Below are 25,641 nucleotides of genomic sequence, written 5' to 3' on the forward strand. Positions count from 1 at the left end.
ACCGACACTTAAGAACGAGCTGAGGAGGAAGTGCCTTACAGATAGTAGAAAGGATCACCCAGAAGGCCAAGGGAAAATCAGGAGCACACGCCACAAAATCCAAGCAAAAAGGACCTTTCAAGAAAGAAACAGAGATGGGAACTTGTAGGATAAAAAAGTTGAATAAAATTGCAGTAGAGATCACAGATACTAACAAAATGAACCAAACATTATTTTTTAAAGCAAAACAAACAAAACACTGCAATGGTTAGGAGTACAACCAAAGGGAAGAATGACCATGGAGAATAGTCCATTCCTGCCTGCAGCCATGATCCTGTCTACCAGCCATGATCCTGTCATCCACTTAGTAAATATTTAATGAATTAATGAATGAGCTGTCCCCATCCTTATTCCCCATCACACCAGTACTATTATATGTTCCCTATGCTACCTGTAAAGTGTGGCACATGATGGACCAGACATGCTCTACCAGGAATTTGAAAATTGAGTCAACTAGAAAATCCATCTTTTGGGTTGAATTGCTTTTTATGGGTGATTATTTATTACCATCCAGTAATACAAGTGATCTTGGGCTTAGTTTGTTATGACACCTCATCCCCATAGTCTATGCCAAGGGAGCCCCCAAATACCCAACATTAACCATGAGTAAGATCTACTCCATCTTTTCTCTGGATATCACATTTCCCATATTTTCCTAAAACTAACATTTTTGCAGTGATCTCTGAAGAAATTTTCAATAATCGTTTACTCAAGAGTTCATATGGTGAGTATGGGGAACACCCCTAGTTGTTCATTCACTATCTTGCCAACCAATCTAGATTTTTCCTGATTAAAACCCTCAAATTTCCGGACTACTCTGCAGCTAGGGATGACCCTGTGACACAGATCTAGCCAATGAGATGTAAGTTGATGGCTGCTCATTGGGGCTTCCAAAACACTATGTCTTCTCCTGATTAAAATAAAAAAATATAGACTGATAATATTCACATTTTACCCTTTGTCTTTCCCACTTCTTCCTAACTGGAATGTAGACTCAATACATAGAAATAAAGTTGCCATTATGAAACCATGAAAGCAGAAGCTACATGCTAAGGACTGCCAAGCAGATAGCTAGAAGAATCATCTGACCTTGACCAGCGACCTAAAATTTGGAGTGTTTCTTTGGACTTAATGTCTAAAAATATTATTATTAATAACAGTAACTCCTTACTTGTTAAAGCTACTCTAGACACTATGCAACCACTATAGACAATAGGCACCCAAACACAATGTAACAGACTCAGAATATCCAAAGACACACTCACGGAAGTGGCATCTGTTGTCATAATCCCAACTTGACTAACCTGCCTTTTTAGCTTTTTCTCTCATCATCTCTTCCCCCCCAAATTCCTGGAGAATGCTGCTCTTTATTTCCATGCCCTTACAAATTCAATCTCCTCTTCCTAGAACTCACTCTTCACCTCTACACTTCACTTATCTCACCTAGATAACCTCTGTCGTCTACATAAGTTTCAGCTTAGACATTACTTTCTCCAAGAAGCCTTCTCAGAACTACCATATGTGAGATGGGCACCTCCTCTATGTGTTCCCCAAGTACCCTCTACCTATGCTCCTCAATCCTGATCACATTATATTGCCACTTCTGCTTACTTTTCTGCAACCCTGTCTAGACTGCAAAATCATCAAGGGCAGGCTTCCTGTCAGTTTTGTTCACCTTTGTATCCCGAAAATCAAGTATATTGTATGGCTCGTAGTATACACTGAACACATGCTTATGGAATGAATGAATGGAAATATATAAGCATACATACATACACACATACACACATGCAAACAATAAATGGTGCCTTAGGCAGAGTTTCTATCTTTAAAGAACTTACTGTCTTTTTAATTTCAAATACACTGGAAGATCACGTGAAATAATAAAGGGAAGACATTGTGTAATTATAGCTGGATTCATACTTCAGTTTTACCACTTATAATCCTAAGGCTTGGGGGAACCCCTCTATATTAATTAGTATACTGATTTAAAACTACCTATCTTATGGGTTATTTGTGAGTACAGAAAGGGATGATATATGCAGTGTCTACCATAGTAGACTTTCAATAGTGTTAGTCCTCTTCCTCTCTTAACATGCAGCTTCTCTTCCAGTTAACATACCCATCTGCTTGTGCATTCATTTAAATGACTCAATTTATAGTGAATTCAACGTGCTCCTCTGTACACAATCTCTTTTCATTCCCTCACTTAAATAATCACAAAATTACAACTTTGTAAAGTACACAGAAGAGGGAAAAAAGAAGTAATATTTGTTTAAAATTATTCACAAATATAATAAATTTAAAGAATATGTAAATATGAAAAATGTATTACGGTTTTAAGTCAAATTTTGTGAATCCAGGTTTTACATATGACAAATGGCTACCAATGAACTATTTTGACTGATAGGAATACTCTATATCATAATTTTGGTTGTGGTTACACAATTGTATATATTGTCAAAACTCATCAAATTGTATATTCAAATTTGGTGAAATTTCTTGAATGTAAATTATACCTCAGAAAAGCTGATTCAAGTTTTAAAAGCTATGGTAGCATCTATATGCAGTAAGAGTATATTAGGTATTTAAGATTAACCTCTCTTTCAGAAAAAAAAAATACAAAATTAAGTATTCAAAACATATGAAATGAGCTTTTGTCCTGAAGGCATTTAGCAATCCAGAAAAATAGAATTTTAGTCTTTCCAGTCGTATAGGAGTAGATAAGAAATCCCATGCCCTACATAATATGGGGGTCTAAGAGGAGCACCCATCCCACCTTCCACAATAAACTGGATTCCCAAAGGGCTGCATATCAGAGTGAAAGGATATACTGAGTAGAATCCCCATGTAGCCATTTTCAAGTCTTCCTGAACTAAGCATTTTTTCAGAATATAGAGGTTTTGAAATGTAAATAACAAGAAAAAAAAGGATGAATCAAGTAACTTAAATGATGAAGATATTTATCATTTCAATCTGCATGTACAACCATGGAATCTCGCATGAGGACACTTTGAAATTTGCTTGTAAAATACTTAATACTGTCAATGAGGATTTAAGTATTTTCCTATTTCTGTCTGTTGACTTCAGAGTGTTGGTTTTGTTTTCAGGATTAATCCTCCTGCAGTCTCAAAATGGGCCCAACATTTCCAGAGTTCATATTCAGAATTGACAACTTCCCTGTCTTCAGAAATGGGATAAGTATTCCATTACAAATGGAAGGAGAATTGCATGGAGACAGAAGTGTGGGTCTATATATCTGACACCTGGAAGCTTCCATTTGCTTTATAAAATAGGAGATTAAGTCACCTGCTGAACATGAGGAGGGAGTTTATGCCAGCTAGGTTCAGAGTCTTCTCTGAAATTTTGAGTTACGTCTGACTTTTGAAATAGCCATTTTAGTGAGTAGGAATAAAAGCTGAATAAAGAAACACAGAAAAACTGTTGGTGGGCAACTATGGAGAACAGTATGGAGGTTTCTTAAGAAACTAAAAATAGAACCACCATATGATACAGTAATCCCACTCGCAGGCACATATCCAGATAAAAACGTGGTTCAAAAGGATACATGCACCCCAATGTCACTGCAGCACTGTAGACTATAGCCAAGACATGAATGCAACCTAAATGTCCATTGACAGAAGAATGGATAAAAAAGATGTGGTACATATATGCAATGGAATATTACTCAGCCATTAAAAAGAATGAAATACTGCCATTTGCAGCAACATGGATGGATTTGGAGATTATCATACTATGTGAAGTAAGTCAGACAGAGAAAGACAAACATCATATGATATAGCTTATATGTGGAATCTAAAAAAACGATACAAACAAACTTATTTACAAAACAGAAACAAACTCACAGACTTAGAGAACAAACTTATAGTTACCAGGAGGGAAGGGTGCAGGGGAGGTATAGATTGGGCATTTGGTATTGACATGTACAAACTGCTATATCTAAAATACATAACCAACAAGGACCTACTGTATAGCACAGGGACTCTGCTCAATACTCTGTAATAAACTAAATGGAAAAGAATTTGAAAAAGAATAGATACTTGTATATGTATAACTGAATCACTTTGCTGTACACCTGAAACTGACACAACATTGTTAATCAACTACACTCCAATATAAAATAAAAATTTAAAAAATAAACTAAAAAAATAAAGAAACACGGTAGAATAACTGTGAGGTGAGGACCAAGTTGAGGTGAGTGATTATGAAGTTACTGAGAACAATTTGTCATGTTCAGTAATTCTGTCTTCCAACAGCAATCAGTACTCAGGTGTGAATACTGAGAAAATAAACAGTTGTAATTATCCACATTGAGGGCATTAGAGGCACATGCAAAAGAAGAAAAAAGGGGCGAGAGGACTGATTACTAGAATGACTGAAATGAAGGACCAGGAAATCTAAGCTGAATGGTGCTGTATTAGAGAGAAGTAAAGAGAGCACTAACCTGATGGCTGAGTGAGACACAAGAATGGTCATGGGGCTTCCCTGGTGGCGCAGTGGTTGAGAGTCTGCCTGCCGATGCAGGGGACACGGGTTCGTGCCCCGGTCCAGGAAGATCCCACATGCCATGAAGGGGCTGGGCCCGTGAGCCATGGCCACTGAGCCTGTGCATCCGGAGCCTATGCTCCGCAATGGGAGAGGCCCCAACAGTGAGAGGCCTGCGTACCGCAAAAAAAAAAAAAAAAAAAAAAAAGAATGGTCATGGAATAGTTGAAAGAATAAGCTAGAATAATAGAAGATTGTGCTCAGGAAGCACAATGTTTTAATTAGTGTTTTGGTGGCAGAGCAGCTTTTTAAAAAATTAATTCTTTAAGGGGAAAGTGGGGGAGTGATAAATTAGGAGTTTGGGATTAACAGATACACACTACTATATACAAAATAGATAACCAACAAGGACCTACTGTATAGCACAGGGAGCTACAGTCAATATCTTGTAATAACCTATAATGGAAAAGAATCTGTAAAAGAATATGTGTGTGTGTGTATATATATATATATATATATACACACACACACACACACATATATATACATACACACATATATATGTATAACCAAATCACTTTGCTGTATACCTGAAACTAACACAACATTGTAAATCAAACATACTTCAATAAAATGTTTTGTTTTGAAAAAAATTAATTCCTTATAAAGCATGAAAACATGAATGCGTTCTCCTTTAAATTTTAGAGAAAAGCCAAAATTCTTAGATGCACTTGAGTAAAAGCTAAAGTTGCTTTTGGCCACCCATATTCTCTCTCCCTCTCTGCAAAGGTAAACCATGATAATAGTTTGATGTCTATTTCATGTACAAACATACATACCACAGAAAACACATTATTGGTTTGTGTAGGTGTATATAGATATAGGTATACATTTGTTGTTTATCCATAGTCTGCTACTTTCTGTTTTCATTTGTTACTTTATCTAACAATCATATTTGACTTTGTTGATACATGGAGCCACTGTTCATTCCTTTAACTAGCACACATCATTTCATTTCATGAATATATCATACTTAATTTTGTCATTTCCTTATTCAATGTATGGATTTGGGGGGGGACACAATTCAGCCCATATTAAGTATGTAAAAGTTTTATTTGCTGATTATGTATGAATTGCTTTTTTCTAATTATTATCAAATTGAAATAAATATAGCAAATTCTCTAAGAAACAAAATTTGAAAAATTTTTAAAACTTTGAGATCTTAGACAATTACATAGATAGAAATTAGAACTTGAAAATTTTATCTATATTTTTTATTATTGTGTTTGAGTGTTTTTTATATACTTAAAATCCATTTATATATATATTTTTCTGACAGAAATGAGTGACTGAGTTGAAATGGTCAAGAAAACCTTGTGCTGAAGAAGATAAAGAACTTGGGAGTCATTATGAAGAACAGATTCAATCAGGATGACTATATGATTTTGAATATAAGGAAAGACTGTGGACCTAAAGCCAAAAAGGTTACGTATTTAGGGGAGTGATAGAGAAGTAAGTAGATGGCATTACCAAGAATGGGAGGAGTATGCTATTATCCCAGTGCCATATGCCTCAATGGTATTTGATATGCAAGTTCACACAGCAAACAAATACTCTCTAGATTCTTATGAAAGACTATATGCCAAGGTTTCTACCTTCAGAGAGTGTGTGGTCAGATCGTTCATCAGTATTGTCACTATTAAACCACTCTTTTGATACAACCATTCAAGAGAGAGAAACATTTTTGAGAGAGAAACATTTTTATCTGAGACTTCTACATATTAAAGTCTTCTTATCTTTAAAAAAATAACTCTACTTATAAGATCAAACATTTATATAACATGTTTGGAGCAATATTCAGTCTCATAATAATAACTGCAATTTTTTCAAAAGGATAAGGTCAAGGTTAAAATTGTTGTTTAATACTTATAAATATTCAACACTGTTGCCTCTGTTCTCAAAGTATATTAATAATTCACTGCAAATTTTTCTCTTTTTCCTAAAGATATTAAATGTGGGAGTTTTAATGTACTTATTTATTTATCCCTCTTCTGTGTATTTATTTGGCATCACTGTTATTTATAGCCGGGGTATTTTAAAGAGTTAATTTTTTAAACAAGAACTGTTTAATTTCTGTTAACTGTATCTAACATAGATAATTTAAAATATTTCTCCAGGCCAAAGTGTTGATACTAAGTTCCAATCCTAAGGAAATTGTGTGATAAGTTTCTTTTTGAAACAAAAATGCAATTTTAATTAAGAAAAATTAAAGAAATAAAAGTTTTCCCTGGGATCACACTGCATTACAAAAACTGTATCTTCCAAATTCTGCATCATAATGAAAAGGAGTAAAAACTACTCTAGCTCTGAGCAATTTTCTAGATGTTTTGCTATTTATAGAAAGTGAGCATTAGACACAACTTCCAGAATGGTTGTATGAGGAGCTCCATAGAACTGCTTCCTAGTGAAACTACTGAGCCCATGTATTGATTCCATCTCTGCTACCATAGTCACTTAGTTTATGGGCCCAGTAAGCAAGGAATGTGATGGCTAGGAAGAAAGGATGACTGACATCCCCAGAGTTGGTAATTTTATTCACCTGATCATTAAGGACCTCCTCTGTAGTAATGGTCCTCTGGTAGACATTTAGCATTCACTAATATCTCCACAGTCTGTGTCCATTCTGAAAAGTTCATCCACATACTTCTTCTTCCTTAAGCTCCCTTTTCATCAATTTTTTAATATGGTTCCTTTCAAATCCTTCATTATCCAACCAAACCATTTGCAACTACCCATAAGTTAATATAGACCTATATTTCTGGACATTTCTCACTCCAGAGACAGTAGATGGCTAAATGTCACACTTGAAGTTCTGATCACTAGGAGGACTTTCTTTTACCACTGTCCTCAGGTTTACCCTTTAGTGAGGGGGCCTATAGAGCTGCAGCTGCTACTTTCAAGCAATACTAACATATCATGAAACCACTCTGTAAACCAGGCTCAGGAGTTTTCTTCCTCAGTCAACTGGTTCTAAGGAGAGTTCCAGAATGCCATTTTTGCAGGGTTTTTTTTCCTGGGACCATTCCTGGTACCAATTCTGTATTGTTTGGGGTCCAGTCAGGAGATAGGACCACATAGTCTTTTGAACAGGGAAAGTTTAATATAAAGCTTTATTAACAGGGGCTTGGAGTAAGGAGGAATTGGCTAGTGAGAGTTAAAAAGAATTCTAAAGAATCCAGGAATAGCAGATATAAGATGTGGTCACTAACCCTAGGGTTGAGATAAGTACCCAAGGAAAAGCCTTCTTTCTATGGCTGAGATGCAGATGTCATTGGAAAGAATACCACCTTGGCTTCCTGAATGTTGGAGAAGTCAATGAAGTAGCTCAATAGTGGGACCTGCTGGAAATCTACCCTCTGGGAGGTGCTGAGCCTCAGAACTTGTTAGTTACCAGGAGAAGCTACTGGACACTGTTGGAACCAGGAGCTGGAGAGGTCCCCCTCTCCAGGAGGTTAGTGCACTTCCATGAACAGCTCAGATTGGGTCAGCCCTGGGCTGGCTGTTCAGGACAAAGGTTAGAGGATGGCTGACCTCCAGTGCCCCTGGTGTGTGTCCATGTCCTGGATCGAGGAGAGGATATGGGGTGCAGCAACCTGGGCCGGGGACAGGCCCACAATATCTGGGTCTCTAGACTATGCCTCCGTAGCTGCATGAGTTTGCTCAAACATCATAAAAAATTGTGCCCTGCGGGAACCTTACACTAGAGAAACTATGCAGGGGCTGAACAAAGAAGAAAAAAAGAGCTTTCTGCAGGACATTAGTAAGAGACCACACCTGAAACAGGAAAACCCTTCCTCCTCCAGTGTTATTCCAGGCCTTCTACTGACAAGACTTAACATCATGCTGGGTAGCAAAGGAGAAATATTTATAAGACCCAGCACAATTACTACAGAGCAGGCAACAAGAGCCAATTTGAAGTGAAAAGGCAAAAAAGTCAACCATAAGCACAATGATTGTGCTTTTTCATTTTTGGATATTTGGTTCTGTTTTGTAGCATCTTGTAGTTATTTTTATTCTTTTTTTTTTTTTTTTTTTTTTTTTTTTTGCGGTACGCGGGCCTCTCAATGTGGTGGCCTCTTCCGTTGCGGAGCACAGGCTCCGGACGTGCAGGCTCAGCAGCCATGGCTCACAGACCCAGCTGCTCCGCGGCATGTGGGATCCTCCCGGACCGGGGCACGAACCCGTGTCCCCTGCATCGGCAAGCAGACTCTCAACCACTGCGCCACCAGGGAAGCCCTATTCTTTTTAGTTATTAAATAATTTATATTTTTGGCATATTGTTTAAAGTTCTTTGAGGCTCTAATCCTTTTAATAGTTTTGTACAGTAATTCTGGCACATGGTAGATCATTTCCTTCAATGTTTTTCATTTGGATTGTGATCTAATCTGCAGTATAGCTTTATCCGTAGTGGCTCTGCCAGAAGTGGGTTGAAGAGATTTTGTATTTGCTTGTGCCAGATATCCCAGGGATATATCATTCAACCAGGGTCACTTGTATTTTTTTGAATTGTGACTTCCTGAACCATGGTTAGGATTTTGGGGGGAGAGATTTCTCCCACTTTGAGCCTAGGCTGATCCAGAAGAGTTTTATTATTGACTGAATATTTTACAAATTTCCATTTCCATTATTCTTTCATGATAATTCAAACTCACACTTTTAGATTATTTAGGCCAATCCTACCATCCCACCCTGGGGGCCGGCAGAGTATCAGCTCAAATGTTTAGTCTCATTCTCTCACTTAAACTTACTTTGTTTCTTGCCCCTGGAAGTCAATCACTTCCTTGAAAGCTTATCCATGCATTTAAAAGATTCTTGTTATAGTTTGTCAGTATATTTAGTGGAAGGATTGTAGAATTATCTATTCTGCTAAAGTCTAAGAACCAAGAATCCCCAAATATCCTTATAAATCCTCTCTTCTTTTTTTCTTTTTTTTTTTTTTTTGGCGGTACGCGGGCCTCTCACTGTTGGGGCCTCTCCCGCTGCGGAGCACAGGCTCCGGAAACGCAGGCTCAGCGGCCATGGCTCACGGGCCCAGCCACTCCGCGGCATGTGGGATCTTCCCGGACCGGGGCACGAACCCGTGTCCCCTGCATCGGCAGGCAGACTCTCAACCACTGCGCCACCAGGGAAGCCCTCTTCTATTTTTTTAAGGCAACAACTATAACACTTTCTTTCAGCGAGCCTTAAATTACTTACCCCTTATTACTTACCTTGGGTAAGTTATTAAACCTCAACTTGCCACAACTACTCCTGGCTCTTCTGCAGCCACATAATCTGGAGGATGTCATGATTTGTCCTTAATGGAAAAGATACACTGGGTTTGCTTTTCCTGCTCAACAAGTTTCTGCCAGCACAATCATCCATGAACTTACTGACTGGTTTATTTCCCATCAGATTTCGCACATAACTTTTTTTTTTTTAAACAATTAAATCACCTCCAGCAAAGGAAATAAAGCCATTGGGCAATGCCCAGGGGGTGACTTGTCTTATCATGAGTCCCATTACCAGAAACAGCTGACTTTATGGATGGTTGACTGGCATATTAAACACTCAGTTATGGTCTCAGGAGATCCTACCTGGAAAGTGTGGGAGAGGGGGAGCTTTTTGACAAGATGTATATGCTCAGAACCAAAAATTAATATATGATATTAATCAGAATAACAGTCCAAAAACCAAGGGACAGGACTGGGTAGGGCTTCTCTTAATATTATACCTGTACTTAAAGTTTTGGACTGCGATGATTGAGAGAATATAGCACCCAAATAAGAACTCTTCCATTAAAGAAGCCAGTGATGATCCCATTTAATGGGAATCTGGGACTGTTATGTGGCAATTTAATATTTTTCATACGACTGAATAAGTAGGCATGGCAAGTTGGATATTAAATTTAAAAATTTAGTCCATCGATTATAAAATATCAACAGAATTACAGCAGAACTACAGGAGGGATAGACCTATTAGACTTGGAGCTGCACCAATAATGAGTATATTTGGATTTTCTTCCTTTGGGGAGCTGAGGACTATATTCCCAGGTGTTTGAGGCATAGCTGAACTATATTTAGCAGGAATGAGAAAAAAAACAACAGTATGTGAACAAATGTGATTTTAATGTTGGGCGGCCAAAGAATGAATAATAGTAAGGTTTTTTTTTTCCTTTTTTTTGGCTGACCGGTATCAATATGGCCTTTCTATACTTAGAAATCTAATTTGCCTTCGAAATCTCTGTGGGACTTAGCCAGGTGGGTCAAGCAGATCTACTCTTCAGGGTTTTGAAACTAGAATAATTAAAACAGAGAAACAGGACTGTGGGTACTTTTGTGGTAGTAATAGCAAAGGCAGTTCTCAGAGGCAGCTGTGGTACTGATGTTGGTGTCAGCACCTGGAGTCCAGTGACATCACTGTCAATGGCAGTACGTGGAAGGGGTGTGGCATCTGGTGCTCAGTAATGGTGGCAGCAATGTCTGCGTTATTAGTTCTATGGCATGGGTGTGGCTGTGATACAAGCTCTATAGTCTTGGTTTGTTCTGCCCATTTTCTGAGCCTGTCTCTACGCTTTCTGGCAATTCTGTGAGTCACAGTATCCTTAAGAATTTCCTGGTTCAGTCTGCAATTCGAAAAACTTGAATCTTCCTCACTAGCCAGAATGAGCTTAGAGATAAAAAAATAGCTTTTTAATAACTTGTATTTTTTGTATACCCTAGCAGAGAGCTTTTTTAAGTGAGTACATCTACTACTGTGGTTTATTAATAAATAATGTGATCCCTAAGCTTAAAATGTTATAATTTACTAAGGAATGTAAGGCATTTACATGAAATAAGTACAATCTACAGCATGAGATAAAATTAAATACTAAATTGGGAACAGACTGTGTCAATCAGAAAGTCTTCCTGAAAGACATGGGATTATAGTTAATTCCTGCAGGACAGGCAGGAGATGGCATTTTGGGTACAGGGACTATAAAGCATAGGAAGGAGCCTGGATATTCACCCTGCAGAGAGACCAGCTTGACTGAATAAGTGCGTTCATGAACTGAAACCAGTATGAACGGTTAAGAGGGAACATATTATTAAGGCCTTGTCCTCTAATTGGAAAGAGAAATTCTCTTACATACGTCTTTTTTTCCAAAGTTAATAGTTTTAAACATCAGGCTAAACATTTTGCCAGGAGACGTTTTGGAAATCAAGTCTGAATTAGCCTCTTCTCTATGTGCAAAGTTCTTAGATGTTCTTTCCTGGCTAATGGGAGAAAAGAGCTGGGGCTGAGGCGAGTAAGTAATAAAACCTGAAGATAGTTCCAAATATATCAATTTGCATTCAATTATCCATTATTTTTGGAATTTAGTTTTTCTTTTTTTAATAATAAGCAGTGAACAACTAAATAATCACAGTTTTGCATTGGCAGCGTAAAGACTGCAGATTATTTCTTGGTGTCAATGTCCAGTCCTGCTCGCTGTCCTCGACTCTTAGTAACATTCTTGCTCATTAACTTCAGGATGACCTCCAGAAATAAAGATACATTTGAAAGTGGCTGAAAATAGTTTTTAAATCCAACTTCCCTGGCTTGACAGTGAAATGACCACACAGTCCGGTCACTGGGTCAAAAATCAATTACAAAACAGAGGCGGTTTTGCATTAGCCTTAGTAAAAGACGGACTCGAAATCCACAGCCAAGAAAAAAAGGCAACCATTAAAATACAGGAAATACAGTATTGGCTTTTTCTCTTGGCGAGATGGGTCGGCTGCTTTCCAGCCCCGCTGTGGATGCTCTGAAGTTCACGGTTCGCTCCGTCGCTTCTGCCCAGACCCCCGCCCCCGTGGAAGCGGTCGTAGGGTAGCCCCGCAGCCAGGTCCGCACGAGGACGCCCCCTTCCTACCTTCAGGGGACAGCGTCCCTGGCCCCACCCTAGCCAGAGTCCGAGAGTCCCACCCCTTCGCCTCCGGCAGGCCCCAAGCCAAGCGGGGATGAGCCTGGGCCCCGCGTTCGCCCTGGCAGTTCCGCGTCTGCGCAGCGGACGTGGGGCTGGAGCGGGGCTGTCCGGGGAGGCGCAGGATGCGCGGGAGCCAATGGGCACGCTCTGGGTAGCAGGGCTGGCGGCTGCGGCCGGCGGGGCGCGCACTCTCGGGATGGAGGGCGAGTGCCGGGCACCTCAGGCGCGCTCCTCGGGCCTCCCGGCTGGGGGCGGCGGCGGGGAGAGCCCGGGGGGCGACGCACCCCTCCCCGGCAGCAGCGGCTCCTCCTCCCTCCTGCAGGCCGAGGTGCTGGATCTGGACGAAGATGAGGACGACCTGGAGGTATTCAGTAAGGTGAGGGCGGCGCGGCGGCGCGTCCCGGGAAAGTTCCAAGTCAACTCCCGGAGTTGGCCCCGCAGTGCGGCGGCCGCCCCAGCGCGCTCGCTCGGCCCCGCTAGAGACTCGGAGCCGGGGCAGTGTGGGTCTCCCCCAGCTGCCCGACCCCGCCTGGCGGCTCGCCGGCTCCGGGGCTGCGTCCCGGCGGGTCCCGAATAGCAGCCGCTCCCTCGTCTGCACTTTGACCTTATGTTTGGCAGGGCCGTGGCTTCGTGGAGTCTTCGAAGTTGTGCTGTTTCACCCTATTCTCCTCTTCCCTTCTTTGACGCGGACATTTCCAGTGACAGTGACCGAACCCGGGAGGCGGTGGCCCAAAAGTGCCCCCGCCCCTGGCAGCTTCTTTTCAGGTTCAGCCAGCTCTGAACTCTGGGAGCGAAATCACCCGAGTCTAGAGAAATTATTCTTGATTTAGTGTTGTTGCTGGTTGTGGATTGGAGACTTGGGTGGCGCCGGAGGTGAGTCTCAAGTCTAGTGGGAAGAGGCGTGAGGGAATCCCTCTTCAGGAGAAAACGGTTCGTGTGTCCAACGGGGAAGCTCCTGCGCTGCGGAGCTCAGGATTTTTCAGATAGTCACCTCCTGCTACCCAACCCACAGACAGCGCTTTCGTTTTTAAACGTTACCCGGGGAAATCTAGGACCAAAGGGCCCTCTGAACTTGTAGGATAGTTGGAGAGAAATTGACAAGGGTTACTGGCCGACTTGTGCGTGTAGGCTGGTGGTTGTAATTTTTTTTTTTTTTTGGAAAAGAAAAATACCATTCTTGCGGGGCCGTTCAATGCCACTGCATCTTCTCTCGTTGCTGTTGGCAGAAGACTTGAGATGGGAACATTGTATTAATTACTAAGAAGCCTGTACAGTAGGTAAATGTTACCTTGAGCTGTTAAGTAAAGCCAACAAACTTCACCACTGCTTTATTCTGGGAAAGAAGTTAGAAAGTGAACAAGCATACTCTGACCCCAAAGAGGAATATGTAAAACTCCCCCTTTTTTTCCTTCAGGATTAAATGAAATGGTAGGAATAGTTGTATTTGGGAGGTTCAGAGAGAGTATCAGTTTTGTACCCTTGATGAAGTCACTTGACCTTTTCAATGTGTTTAAATTGTAAAACAATGGAATTGTTTACACTTTTATGTTCCACACATATTTTATGTTCAGATCAAGGACAATTGGCCAGTTCTTGTTTATATTGCCTTCTAAGATACCATTAGACTATGGTATTAGTGTATGGGACTCTGCACTGTGAATCTTCGGGGGCGGGGGGTACGGGGAGAATGTAGGGAGTGGCAATTGCATATCAGAATCATCTGGGATGGTTTAAATTAGTCATGTGGTTTCTCTTTCCCCAGATTCTCAGTGTCCCAGCCTCAACTGAGAATCACTGTTTTAATGAGCCTCTGTAGTCAGAGGCAGATTTTAGGTGAAGTTAATGAAATTTAACTTTAATTTAAATTTAACTGTGTTGTTGGCTTAGGCCTCTGTAAAATGTTGTAAGTTACTGGGAGTTGTACAGGTTCTAGGTGGAAAGGGAATGACAGGTTTTAGCCAGAAGCATTTCTAAGTTGTCGTTTCTGGTGAATTGCCTAAAGCTACCTCAGAAGAAAGGAATCTAGAACTCTATGGCTCCAATCAGTTGTTGAGATTTCTTTTCTCATTCTAATTAAAAATTTGTTTTTCTACCTAATTTTGTGTCTGTAATTTTGTGTCCTGTTTTAAAAGGATGTAAGCTGCAACACCATACTTAACCTCTGCTTTATTAAGCAGGGCATATAATAATGTGCAATATTGTATCTTTACCTTAATCTGTATGGCTGGTTTCTATAGAAGAGGGTCTTAACTTTTTCTAAGTGTCCAAAACATGGAGTTATACAGCACTAGCAAGCAGGGTGGATCCAAGTGTATGGGCCCTGCCTGCTTCTATTTTAGTAAGTTGAATTTTTCAACCATTAACCACAGGTAGACAAGCAAATTTAAGAAAGTTGTCTTCATTTGGCCTACTCTCTCTACTACTCCCTTTTTAACCTGCTCCTCTGTAGAACCCTGCCACTGTCCAGCCTACCCTAAGATGGTATCAACCATTCCTACCAAAGTGTACTAACCTTACCCTTTAGTACTTTGAGATTGACCATTTTCATATTCAGTTTGTATTTACAATTGTAGTTTCTTATTTCCTTTGATTATTTATGAATATATATACCGTGCCCCCATCCAGAAGCTCTTTCTTTTTCTCTTTTTTTAATGGAAATATAGTTGATATACTATATTATATTAGTTACAGGTGTATGACATAGTGATTTGACATTTATATACATTATGAATTGATCACCATGATAAGTCTAGTAACCATCTGTCACCATTGTAAAGTTACTGCAATATTATTGACTATATTCTCTACACTGTACATTACATACCTGTGACTTAGTTGTTTTATAACTGGAAGTTTGCACTTCTTATTCCCCCCAACCTATTTCCGCCTCCCTTCGCCAAACTACCAGTTTGTATCTATGAGTTTTGCTTCTGTTTTGTTTGTTCATTTGTTCTGTTTTTTTAGATTCTACATATAAATGAAATCATAAAGTATTTATCTTTTTCTGTCTGACTTATTTCACTTAGCATAATATCCTTTGGGTCCATCCATGTTGTTGCAGGTGGCAAGATTTTATTCTTTTTTATGGCTGAGTAATATTCAATTGTATACATATACACAACATCTCTTTGTCTATTCATCTATCAACGGACACTTAGGTTGCTTCCATATCTTGGCTGTTGTAAATAATGCTGCAGTGAACATAGGGTGCATACGTCTTTTCAAATTAGTGTTTTCACTTCTTCAGATAAATACTCAGAAGAGGGATTGCTGGATCATATGGCAGTTCTATTCTTAAGTTTTCGAGAAACTTTCCTACTGTTTTCCGTACTGACTGCACCAAATTACATTCCCATCAGCAGTGCACAAGGGTTCCCTTTTCTCCACATTTTCACCAACACTTGTTTTTTGTTGTTCATTTGATAATAGCCATTTGGATAGGTTTGAGGTGATATCGTATTATGGTTTTGATTTGCATTTCCATAGTGATTAGTGATGTTGAGCATTCTTTTCATGTGTCTTCTGGCCATCTGTATGTCTTCCTTGGAAAATTGTCTATTCAGTTCTTCTACCCATTTTTTAATTGGATTGTTTGTTCTTTTTTGTTTTGTTTATTTTCTTTTTTGTGATTGTTATTTTATTGAGTTGTATGAGTTCTTTATATATTTTGGATATTAACACCCTTATCAGATGTATCACTTGCAAATAACTTGTCCCATTCAGTAGGTTGCCTTTTCATTTTGTTGATGGCTTTCAACTGTGCAGAAGCTTCTTAGTTTGATGTAGTCCCATTTGTTTAGTTTTGCTTTTGTTGCCCTTGCCTGAGGAGACGGATCCCCCAAAATATTGCTAAGACTGATGTCAAAGAGCAACTGCTTTTGTTTTCTTTTAGAAGTTTATGGTTTCAGGTCTTACATTTAAGTCTTTAATCCATTTTGAGTTTACTTCTTTTTTTGGTATAGAAAGTGGTCCAGTTTCATCCTTTTGCATGTAGCTGTCCAGTTTTCCCATCACCATCTATTGAACAGACTCTCTTTTCCCCACTATATATTTTTGGCCCCCTTTTCATAAATTAATTGACCATATAAGCATGGGTTTATTCCTGGGCTTTCTGTTCTTTTCCATTGATACATATGTCTGTTTTTGTGCCAGTACCATACTATTTTGATTACTATAGCTTTGTAGCATAGTTTGAAACCATGGCACATGATACAGCTTTGTTCTTCTTTCTTAAGATTGACTTGCCTATTCAAGGTCTTTTGTGGTTCCATAGAAATCTTAGGATTGTTTGTTCCAGTTCTGTGGAGAATGCCATTGGTATTTTGATAGGGCTTGCCCTGAACCTGTAGATTGCTTTGGATAGTATGGAAATTTTAACAATATTAATTCTTCCAACCCATGAGCATGGTATTGTCTTCAATTTCTTTGATCAGTGTCTTATACTTTTCAAAGTATAGTTCTTTCATCTCTTTGGTTAAATTTATTCCTACGTATTTTTTTTTGTAGTAATTGTAAGTGAAATTATCTTCTTAATTTCTCTGATAGTTCATTATTAGTGTATAGAAACACAACAGATTTCTGTATGTTGATTTTTGTATCTTGCAACTTTAATGAGTTCATTTATTAGTTCTAATAGTTTTTTTTTTTGGCATCTTTAGGGTTCTCTATATATAGTATCCTGTCATCTGCAAACAGTGATAGTTTTACTTCTTTCTTTTCAATTTGGAAGACTTTTACCTCTTTTTGTCTGATTGCTATAGCTAAGACTCTCAATACTGTGTTGAATAAGGGCAACCTTGTGTTGTTCTTGATTTTAGAGGAAAAGCTTTCAGTTTTTCACCACTGTATATGTTAGCTATGGCTTTGTTATGGCCTTTATTATGTTGAGGTATGTTCCCTCTCTACCCACTTTGTTGAGAGTTTTTATCATAAATGGATGTTAAATTTTATCATGTGCTTTTTTCTGTATCTTTTGAGATGATCATATGATTTTTATCCTTCATTTTGTTAATGTGGTTTATCAGTATACATTTGCAGGTCAGAAGCTTTTTAAAGAGTAGGCTCTTTGGCTTATAATTATTCCTTTTTTTCTCACAGTACATTACAAGTACCTGGTAAATACATGTTAAGTATTTTTGTGTAAGATTCTGTGCTAAGGATTCTTTGGAAAAAAGAAATGCAAGATTCAGTTCTTGTTATCACAGTCTTGGAGTCCGGTTGGAAGATGTGACAGAAACTCTAAATGACAGTATAAATCAAGAGAGATGGAAAGTAAAACAAAGTATTGTTCTGAGTTTTTAGATAATCCAGTTAAGAGAAAATTATGCCAACTCTCAATAGAGCACAAGGAATGCAGAGGATATTGACTTAAAAGAACAAGAATAGATGTGGAAGGTAGGAGAACATAACTGATAATTCGAAAAAAGGAAAAGAAAAAGAATAAAAAGTGAAACAATAGTGTAATAATTGTTTTAGAACTGGGCCAAAATGAGATGAGGCTTGCAAAAAAATTACCTAGAGAAAAGGATCAAACTTGTCTACATTTAAAAGAAAAAGTTCTTCTTTTTGGGGAAAAATAATATATTAAAATAAATTGCCTTTTTTAAAATTAAATACTCTAATGTGTAGAAGAAACAGCAGTTGAAACAGAGCATAGGTAAACAGGTCACAGTGAAACACTGAGATGCTTATTTGTTACTCAGTAAATTATAGCTCTTATTATTGGTCTTTTAAATGGTATTCAGGACCATAAAGTGAGATCTATATCATTTAGGATAATCAGGGAATTTACAGATGTAATTATCATCATCACCACTAGTCGACTTCGAGAAGTCATGGTATGCAGGCTTGGTGCTCAAAAGCTAGAAATAGGTAAAAATTCTTTTCAAAAATAAGGGGAAAGAAAGGAAGTTCTGGAAGGTATAGACAAGTAGGCTTAATTTCAAGCTCTGGTAAAGCTATCAAAGCAACAGAACTACTTAGTATATTTAGTATAAACACTTTGAAAGGAAGGAGGTGGTCATTTTTAATAAGAGTGGTGGAAGACTAAGATTGTTTTTAGGTAAATCAGAAATATAACAATGTATATGTTTATTTGAACAAGCTTTTGAAGGAATCACTCATATTTTTGTGGAAAAGGATATTTTTGAAAGAATAATGAGCTATGGTTGTGGAGACAACCAGCTCAATTCAGTGTAGTGATGGAGGGACAATTGTACTATTCAACAATTCTCTCAAATACTTAGAAGAAGATATTGGAAGTCTGGTTATTAATTTTTCACATTTGTTGTAGGAACCATCTTTATTCAGTTCCTGTTGTTTGCATCTATTATTCATGGCCATGATAAGAATCAGAATTCTCTTCCATGATTTAAATGAAGAGAGTTTAATGCAAGGACTATTTATTTATAGCATTTTGGGCAAGTTTCAGGAACAAAGAAAGGATACTGAGGCATTTAGAGACTTGCAGTAGCAAAAAGCCTTTAGCACCCCTAGTTCTAAAGGGAAGAGAGATGGAAATAGTGTTGCTGGAACCCAGTGAGAGTTGGAGCTGTGGAGAAGGGGCCATTTCCACATGAGCTGTGTTTACACAGAGCTGCAGCTAGAAATGTGCCACTGCCTGAAGTGTGGCACCAAAGCAGGGAGGAAATGGGGGTATATTCCCTGAGCTCCTCTTCTCCTGTTCTTGGATCTCTGCTTCTGGCCCCCACTAAGCAAGCTGCTCAGGTGATGACATTCATAGGGGTCAGTCTCCTAAGGGACAGAGAATAGATGGATGAGAGCTGGAAGGGTGGGGGTGAAAAGAGAGAATAACCAGCATAATACATAATACTACAAAAGTATGGAGAATAACTGGATAAAGACAGCCACATCACCACCTCCCATCCTATATGCTGTTCTATAATGTGACCTGCCACCTTCCTATCAAAAGGTGGGATCTATGCCCCACTCATTGAATGTGGCTAGGATTGTGACTGCTTTGACCAGTAGGGTATGGTGGAAATGATGCTGTGCAACTTCCAGGGCCAGATCATAAAAGGAAATGCAGGCTCTGATTTTTTTCAGTGGGACAGTGTGCTTTTGCCATGTAAGACATGTAACCTAAGGCCTCCATATTGTGAGGAAGCCCAGGCTACATTGAGAGACTACACGTAAATGTTCCAATCAGCAGCCTCAGCTGAAGTCAGGCACCATCCAGCATTAAATGACTAACTTGTGGGTGAAAATGTCTAACATGACGTCAGCCCCAGCATTGAGGCATCAGATCTCAGCTGAGGCCCCACATATAATGGAGGAGAAACAACCCATTTCTGCTGTATCCTGTCAGAATTCTTGACCCAGTAAACCAATGTGCATAATAAAATATAAAAACAAATTGTCTTAGGACGGTTTGTTATACAGCAGTGGAAACTGTACCAAAAGCTAATAGTCTGTATAACATAATCAGTCTTCCAGATTTTTGATAAATTGGAATACTGGGTTTAAAAGCAGACTATGAAATTTAATTGGGATAAATGTAAAGTCTTGAAGGAGGTTCTACTCATCATTGTAAGTTAAAATATAGCAAGACATAAGTTTAGTATTTAGGAGCAGAGACTCTGTAGCTACACTGCCTGTGTGTGAAATCCTTTCTCCACTGCTTACTAGCTTTATTTCCTTTGGCAAGTTACTTAACCTCTCAGTGCCTCAGACTTTTCATCCATAAAATGAGGGCAAATAATAAATATGAGGATTAAATGACTTAGTAAATGTAAAGAGCTTATAAATAGTACCTGGCCCTTAGTAAACCCTCTTGAATATTGATCAGTTATACACTGCCCCTGTAGGATCCTGCTGTCCAAAAAGAACGACAGTGATGGACATGTTCCAGCTCTGTCTGTTTAATGTGGCAGTCACTGGCCACATGTGCCGTTTGAGCACTTGAATTGTAAACTAGTACATCTGAGGAACTGAACATTTAATTGTGTTTAATTTGAATTAATTTACATTTAAATTTAAATAGCCACCTGTGGCTAGTGGCTACCAGTTTGAGGAGTACCGGTCTAACCAAATTAATATTTTATTACTAGCTTGGATTATGATTACTCAAGAAATATCCTTGAATCAATGAGAGGTTTTCTACCTTGGTAATCTGTACAGAAATATATAAAACACACACACACAGTATTTACATATGTATGCATGTATGTAGTGTGGGCATATATGAATGTGTATGTATATATATACACACATATATTATGTATGTGTGTGCATGTAGAATGTGTAAGCATAGTGAATGTTTCTGTGTATGTATATCTGTAGTGTATGTGTGTATGCATTCTCAATTGTCTCACTTAAAACCTAGAATACACGATTAAAGCAGGCAAGTCATGTGTTCCCCTTTCTCTGACCTTCATACTGATCCTACCTCAGTGGGTTTTACCATTTTGATGGTTAAAAAAAAGAGGAACCGATAAAGTAAAGGAAAACAGGGCTGATCCAGGATTCCTCCCACTAGAAGCTCCACTGTCTACCATCACAGGCCTCTTAGATGTTAAGTACTCTTATATTCCTCCCAGAGGAGGAAGAGTAGGTGAGTGAAGTAGAAAGAAGATGAAAAATCCTCAACTTCTCCTGATGAATGAGCATATATGGTCAACAATAGAATTAAAACCAACAAGGAACTTGCAGGATAAGTTTGGAGACACCTTGTATAAGACCATTTTATGTACAAACATTCCTAGTGATTTTCAGTGACTGAATGATCAATATACCCAAATGACAAGGTACCTATTGAATCTGAACAAACAACATATTTTCAAGGTCATATGGAGTATTAATTGTACGATAATTTGAACTGTTCGTGCAACTTAAGTTCCATTCCACCCTCTGTATTTTAAAGGGGGAGTTGATGTCAGAAAATGGCAAAGGTGTATTATATCATCTATGGATACCAGTGCCCTGATCCTTGGAATGCTGTTTTGAGATAGAGCCTTAGATCTAGTCTGGGCTTAGCAGAAAGAAGGCTTGGATCCATCAGCACTGTCTTCCATTGGCACAAGGAGTGGGGAGGGATGCAGTAGTAACAGTCTCGCCATGCATTTGCTATCATGAAGGAGAATAAACTAAGGGTTTCACTGATGATATGTTCTGGCAACTGTGAAGAAAGGCTGGGAAGAACAAAATGTAGTTTAGCTTGGAAAAGACTTGGGCTGATTCTTTTAACAACATTTATGAAGAGTTGTTATGATCTAGGTTGATTAAATGTTTATAGTTTTGAAGGGCAAAAGTAGAACCACTAGGTCAAGAGTATGTGGAGATCAGTTTTAGGTCAGTTTATGGAATAGTTTTCTAATTGAAGGTTCACTAAAAATGCTCTGGCACAAGCTGGATGACTAACTGTCCCAGAGGAGAAGAGGGTGTGACAGTTGCACTGTCCCTTCCCGCTATTAAGAGGGAAATGAAATTTTAGCATGCTAAACTTAACCACAGGAGCAATGGAAAGCCTTAATTAGGTGGTCCTACTCATCCCTTCAACTCATCCCTACAGTTTCATTCCCAAACTGAACTATGTTTCTCCATTCCCTAATTTTTATATTTCTCTTCCCACACCTGTTATCTTTTCCATCTGATTCTCTGCTAATGATGTGATGATTTCTTAGATATCTAGGATAAAATACTAGGTCTTACCTTCTGTTTATCCCTTTCACTTTCCCTGTCCCCTACATATCTGAAATGTCCCAGTTGGTTTTATCTTCTTGGTATCTCTAGAATTAGTGCCTTCTTCTCGTTCCCACTGCTCCAGCCCCAATTAGTATATTGTGTTTACATTTGAGAACCATTAAAATAGCCACACAAGGTCTTCTTTCTTCTGATGTTTTGCCTGTAGTCTGTCCTGTGTGCTCACAGAAAACTGATGTTTCCAGAGCACCCAGCTCTGAACATAAAGAACATATTGTCACATTGTGTCATTCAAGGCTCTTGGTGATTAGGCTACACTGTGGCTCCCCTCACCTCTCTCTCTCTCTCTCTCTCTTACTCTCTTTTGCATGCGCGTATGTGCACGTACCTTAGTACTCAAAGTATGTTCCACGAATCTATTGGATCACCTGGGAGCTTGTTAGAAATGCAGTTTCAGAATCCACTCCAGAACCAATGAATCAGAATCTGTATTTTAACAGGATTCCTCAGTGATTTATTTGCACCTTACAATATTACTGTTGGGTCAACAAAACAAAATCCTTTCTGTTATTTACGGCCCATTGTAAAGCGACTTCTTCCTTAAGAGCTTCTTCATTCTCCAGCTAGAACTAATTTCTTCCCACTCTGTGCTCCCCATAATAGTGTTTTGAATCTCATAATACTTAATACATTTTGCCTTATAAAGAGGTATTTGTTTCTCGTCTCTAAAATCTTAATTGCTTGTCTATCTCCAATAAATTAAATTCCTTGAAGGTAGAAGAGTAGGAACTCTAAATGTTAATGGAATAAATACATTAATGAATGATATGGCCTGTGCCTTTTTTCATATATATGGACACAGTTATTGCAGTAATTTTCCAATCATCTGTTTTCAATAAATTCAGTTTGTATTGTATTGGTCTTTCCAATCAGGTTACTAGACCAAATAGAATTTAAAACAAATTTGTCTTGACAAATGGTGAGTAAATATTATTGATGGATGACACAGAGCTATGTTAAGCGTCAATTCTGGACAATAGCTCCTATTTAGATTTCATTAGAAGAAATAAGCACAAAGCATAAGAAAACCCAAGGGAATCATTTAGAAACCTTCTTACTTGGGAAAAATAAATCCTTTGAAGCCAATAGTACCTGTCTCAATCGGGGGCTTGGTTGCAAGCAATGGAAATCAACTCTGGCAGGAAAGGAATGAAATAGTAGCTCACAAAGTAGATTTGAAGGCTGGAAATGCAGATGCAGAAAGGGACAGGCACTAGCAGAAACTATACCCAGTGTTATGGTTGGAAACAAGATTGGATGTTGTATAGCCAAAAGAAGAAAAAATCCATGAGAACCTCTAGGAAGAAGAACTATAGAGTTCTTTTGTGCAGATAGCATTATTTTATTTATTTATTGGTCAGTGGCAATGGGGAAAATTCTTACAAGTATTTTGGGAAAATAATGTTAAAAGACTTCAGATTTGAACTTAATAAAATATATTCTATTGGGTTTTGAAGGTGGAGTTTTATTTTTGCATTTTGGGGGTTCTGATAGGATGCTCTAGTATAACTCTGAGAGCCTGCTAGTTTTGCAAGTGGCTAGTGTGATCAAAAGGAAACACAGATTCAACAGTTATGCAGTTGTAGTGTTCAAATTTATTTTATTCATGTATTTTTTAATTGTATCCCACACTTTTCAAAGAGGATGTTAGACTAAAAGTTAAAATAAACATTTTTAGTCACTTTAAGAATATACTTTAAAGTTGTCTCAATAAGCAAATGGAGAGTTATTTGCTTGAAAGTTTTGTCTATTTTAAACAATATTTGAATAACTCTGGCACTTCATATATCCAATCACGCTGGATAATGCAGTGCTACTTATAGTATTAATAAAAAAGGATGTAGTTAGACAATCAAAATTATTAGCAAATACTGATATAAAAATCAGTAAAACACATCTGTGATAAAACAGAACAGAAGGTTAAAGCAGTAGTTTCTAAAATTGAAACAAATAATTTTTTTGGCCTTGAGAAATGCTTTGGTATAACATACCCCTTTTTAATTGTTTTTAACTAACTTTATTGAGGTGTAATTATATACCACAAAATTCACCCATTTTGGGTAGATGATTTTTTGTAAGTAAATTTACTTAGTTGTACCACCATCACTGTTAACCAGTTTTAGAAAGAACATTTTCATCTTCCACCTCAAATCCATCATGCCATTTCCAGTTAATATCCATTTTTACTCCCAGCCTTAGACAACTACTAATCTGTTTCCTGTCTTTATAAATTTCCCTTTTTAGGACACTTCATATAAATGGAATTGCACTTTTTGTGTGTCTAGCTTCTTTAATTTAGCATAATATTTTATTCTTTTAAATCATTGCTTAAAATTTTTGATATAAGAAATAAAAATTTCATTTTAAAATGAAAAACAGAGATTACTCTTTTACGATGAAACATTAGGAATAGAAATTCTGTTTACAGTTAAAATGGAAACCTTATTATGTGTGACCAAAAACTAAAGACAAACTCTTGGTATGTGAGTTTTCAGAACTGGGGGAAAAATTCCTATTTTGTTCTTTGTATTAACTCTGAGAAGGTTAAGTGTGTGTGTCTGTGTGCATACATACATAATACATATGTACATATATATTTATATGTATTTAACCTGGTTGAAAGTTAAATGGTATTTTTTTGTTAGGTTTCACTAGATAATGCGGTAGTACAAACAGCCTTAAGATCTTAGTGGCTTACCTGCAATAAAGACTTCTTTCTCAGGTATGTACCTGTCAACTATGACTGAACTGAGAGTCTGGTCCAGGCTTTGAGTCTACTTCTTGTGTTTTCTTTATTTTGGGATCAAGATTAAAGGAGTGATGCTAATTGGGACATGTCATTCCTATGGCAGAGGGAAAAGAATATGAGCACTGGTGGAAACAGGCAATGGTTTCCAAATCTTCTGCCCAGACACACGACACTGTCCAAAGCAAGTCACTGGTCAAATTAACTGGGGTGGGAAACTTATTTTCCTTCCATAAGGAGGCACTGAAAGTTACCTGGTAACTGACCAGGAAGTGTATTCCTTTCATAGAAAGACAAGGGGTTATTGGGAACAATCATACTGGCTCCCACAGTGGTTTTGTGGCAAAATCATATGCAAATGGGATGTTGAACCTTTCTGAATAAGGAAAACTAATTTTTCTATAGAGTGTTAAATACAAAAAAGAAAAATTTCCACTAGATAAGAAATTACCCAAGCATAATTGAGATAAATGGAAAGGCATTAGTCATGATTAATAACCACTTATTGGTTAATGCTCATGAATAGTCTGAGTAGGATCATACAGATCCTTAAAAGCCTCTAGCTGTGCAACAGATATCTTACTTTGGATTTCAGGTGCAACGTTCATTTATCGTGGAGTTCTCCCTTCCCTTTTTTCAAGAC

At 38.2% G+C, this 25,641-nt stretch overlaps 1 protein-coding gene across 6 annotated transcripts in view; it reads left to right on the plus strand.

Annotated features, from left to right (window-relative positions):
- Positions 1-12,622: 12,622 nt before the first annotated feature.
- SNX7 (sorting nexin 7) overlaps positions 12,623-25,641 on the plus strand; it is a 98,234-nt gene continuing 85,215 nt past the window's right edge. For 2 of the 6 annotated variants that reach the window (XM_082611993.1, XM_082611990.1), the window contains exon 1: positions 12,628-12,908. In XM_082611993.1, coding sequence (XP_082468119.1) covers positions 12,669-12,908 — 240 coding nt within the window. In that variant the 5' untranslated portion in view covers positions 12,628-12,668. Of the gene's footprint in view, positions 12,909-25,641 lie in introns of all 6 variants that reach the window. The other 4 variants (XM_082611994.1, XM_082611992.1, XM_082611995.1 and 1 more) reach the window with 4 other exon arrangements.

This window comes from Mesoplodon mirus, assembly GCF_964341445.2.
Source record: "Mesoplodon mirus genome assembly, chromosome: 3".
In the NCBI taxonomy this organism is placed as follows: domain Eukaryota; kingdom Metazoa; phylum Chordata; class Mammalia; order Artiodactyla; family Ziphiidae; genus Mesoplodon; species Mesoplodon mirus.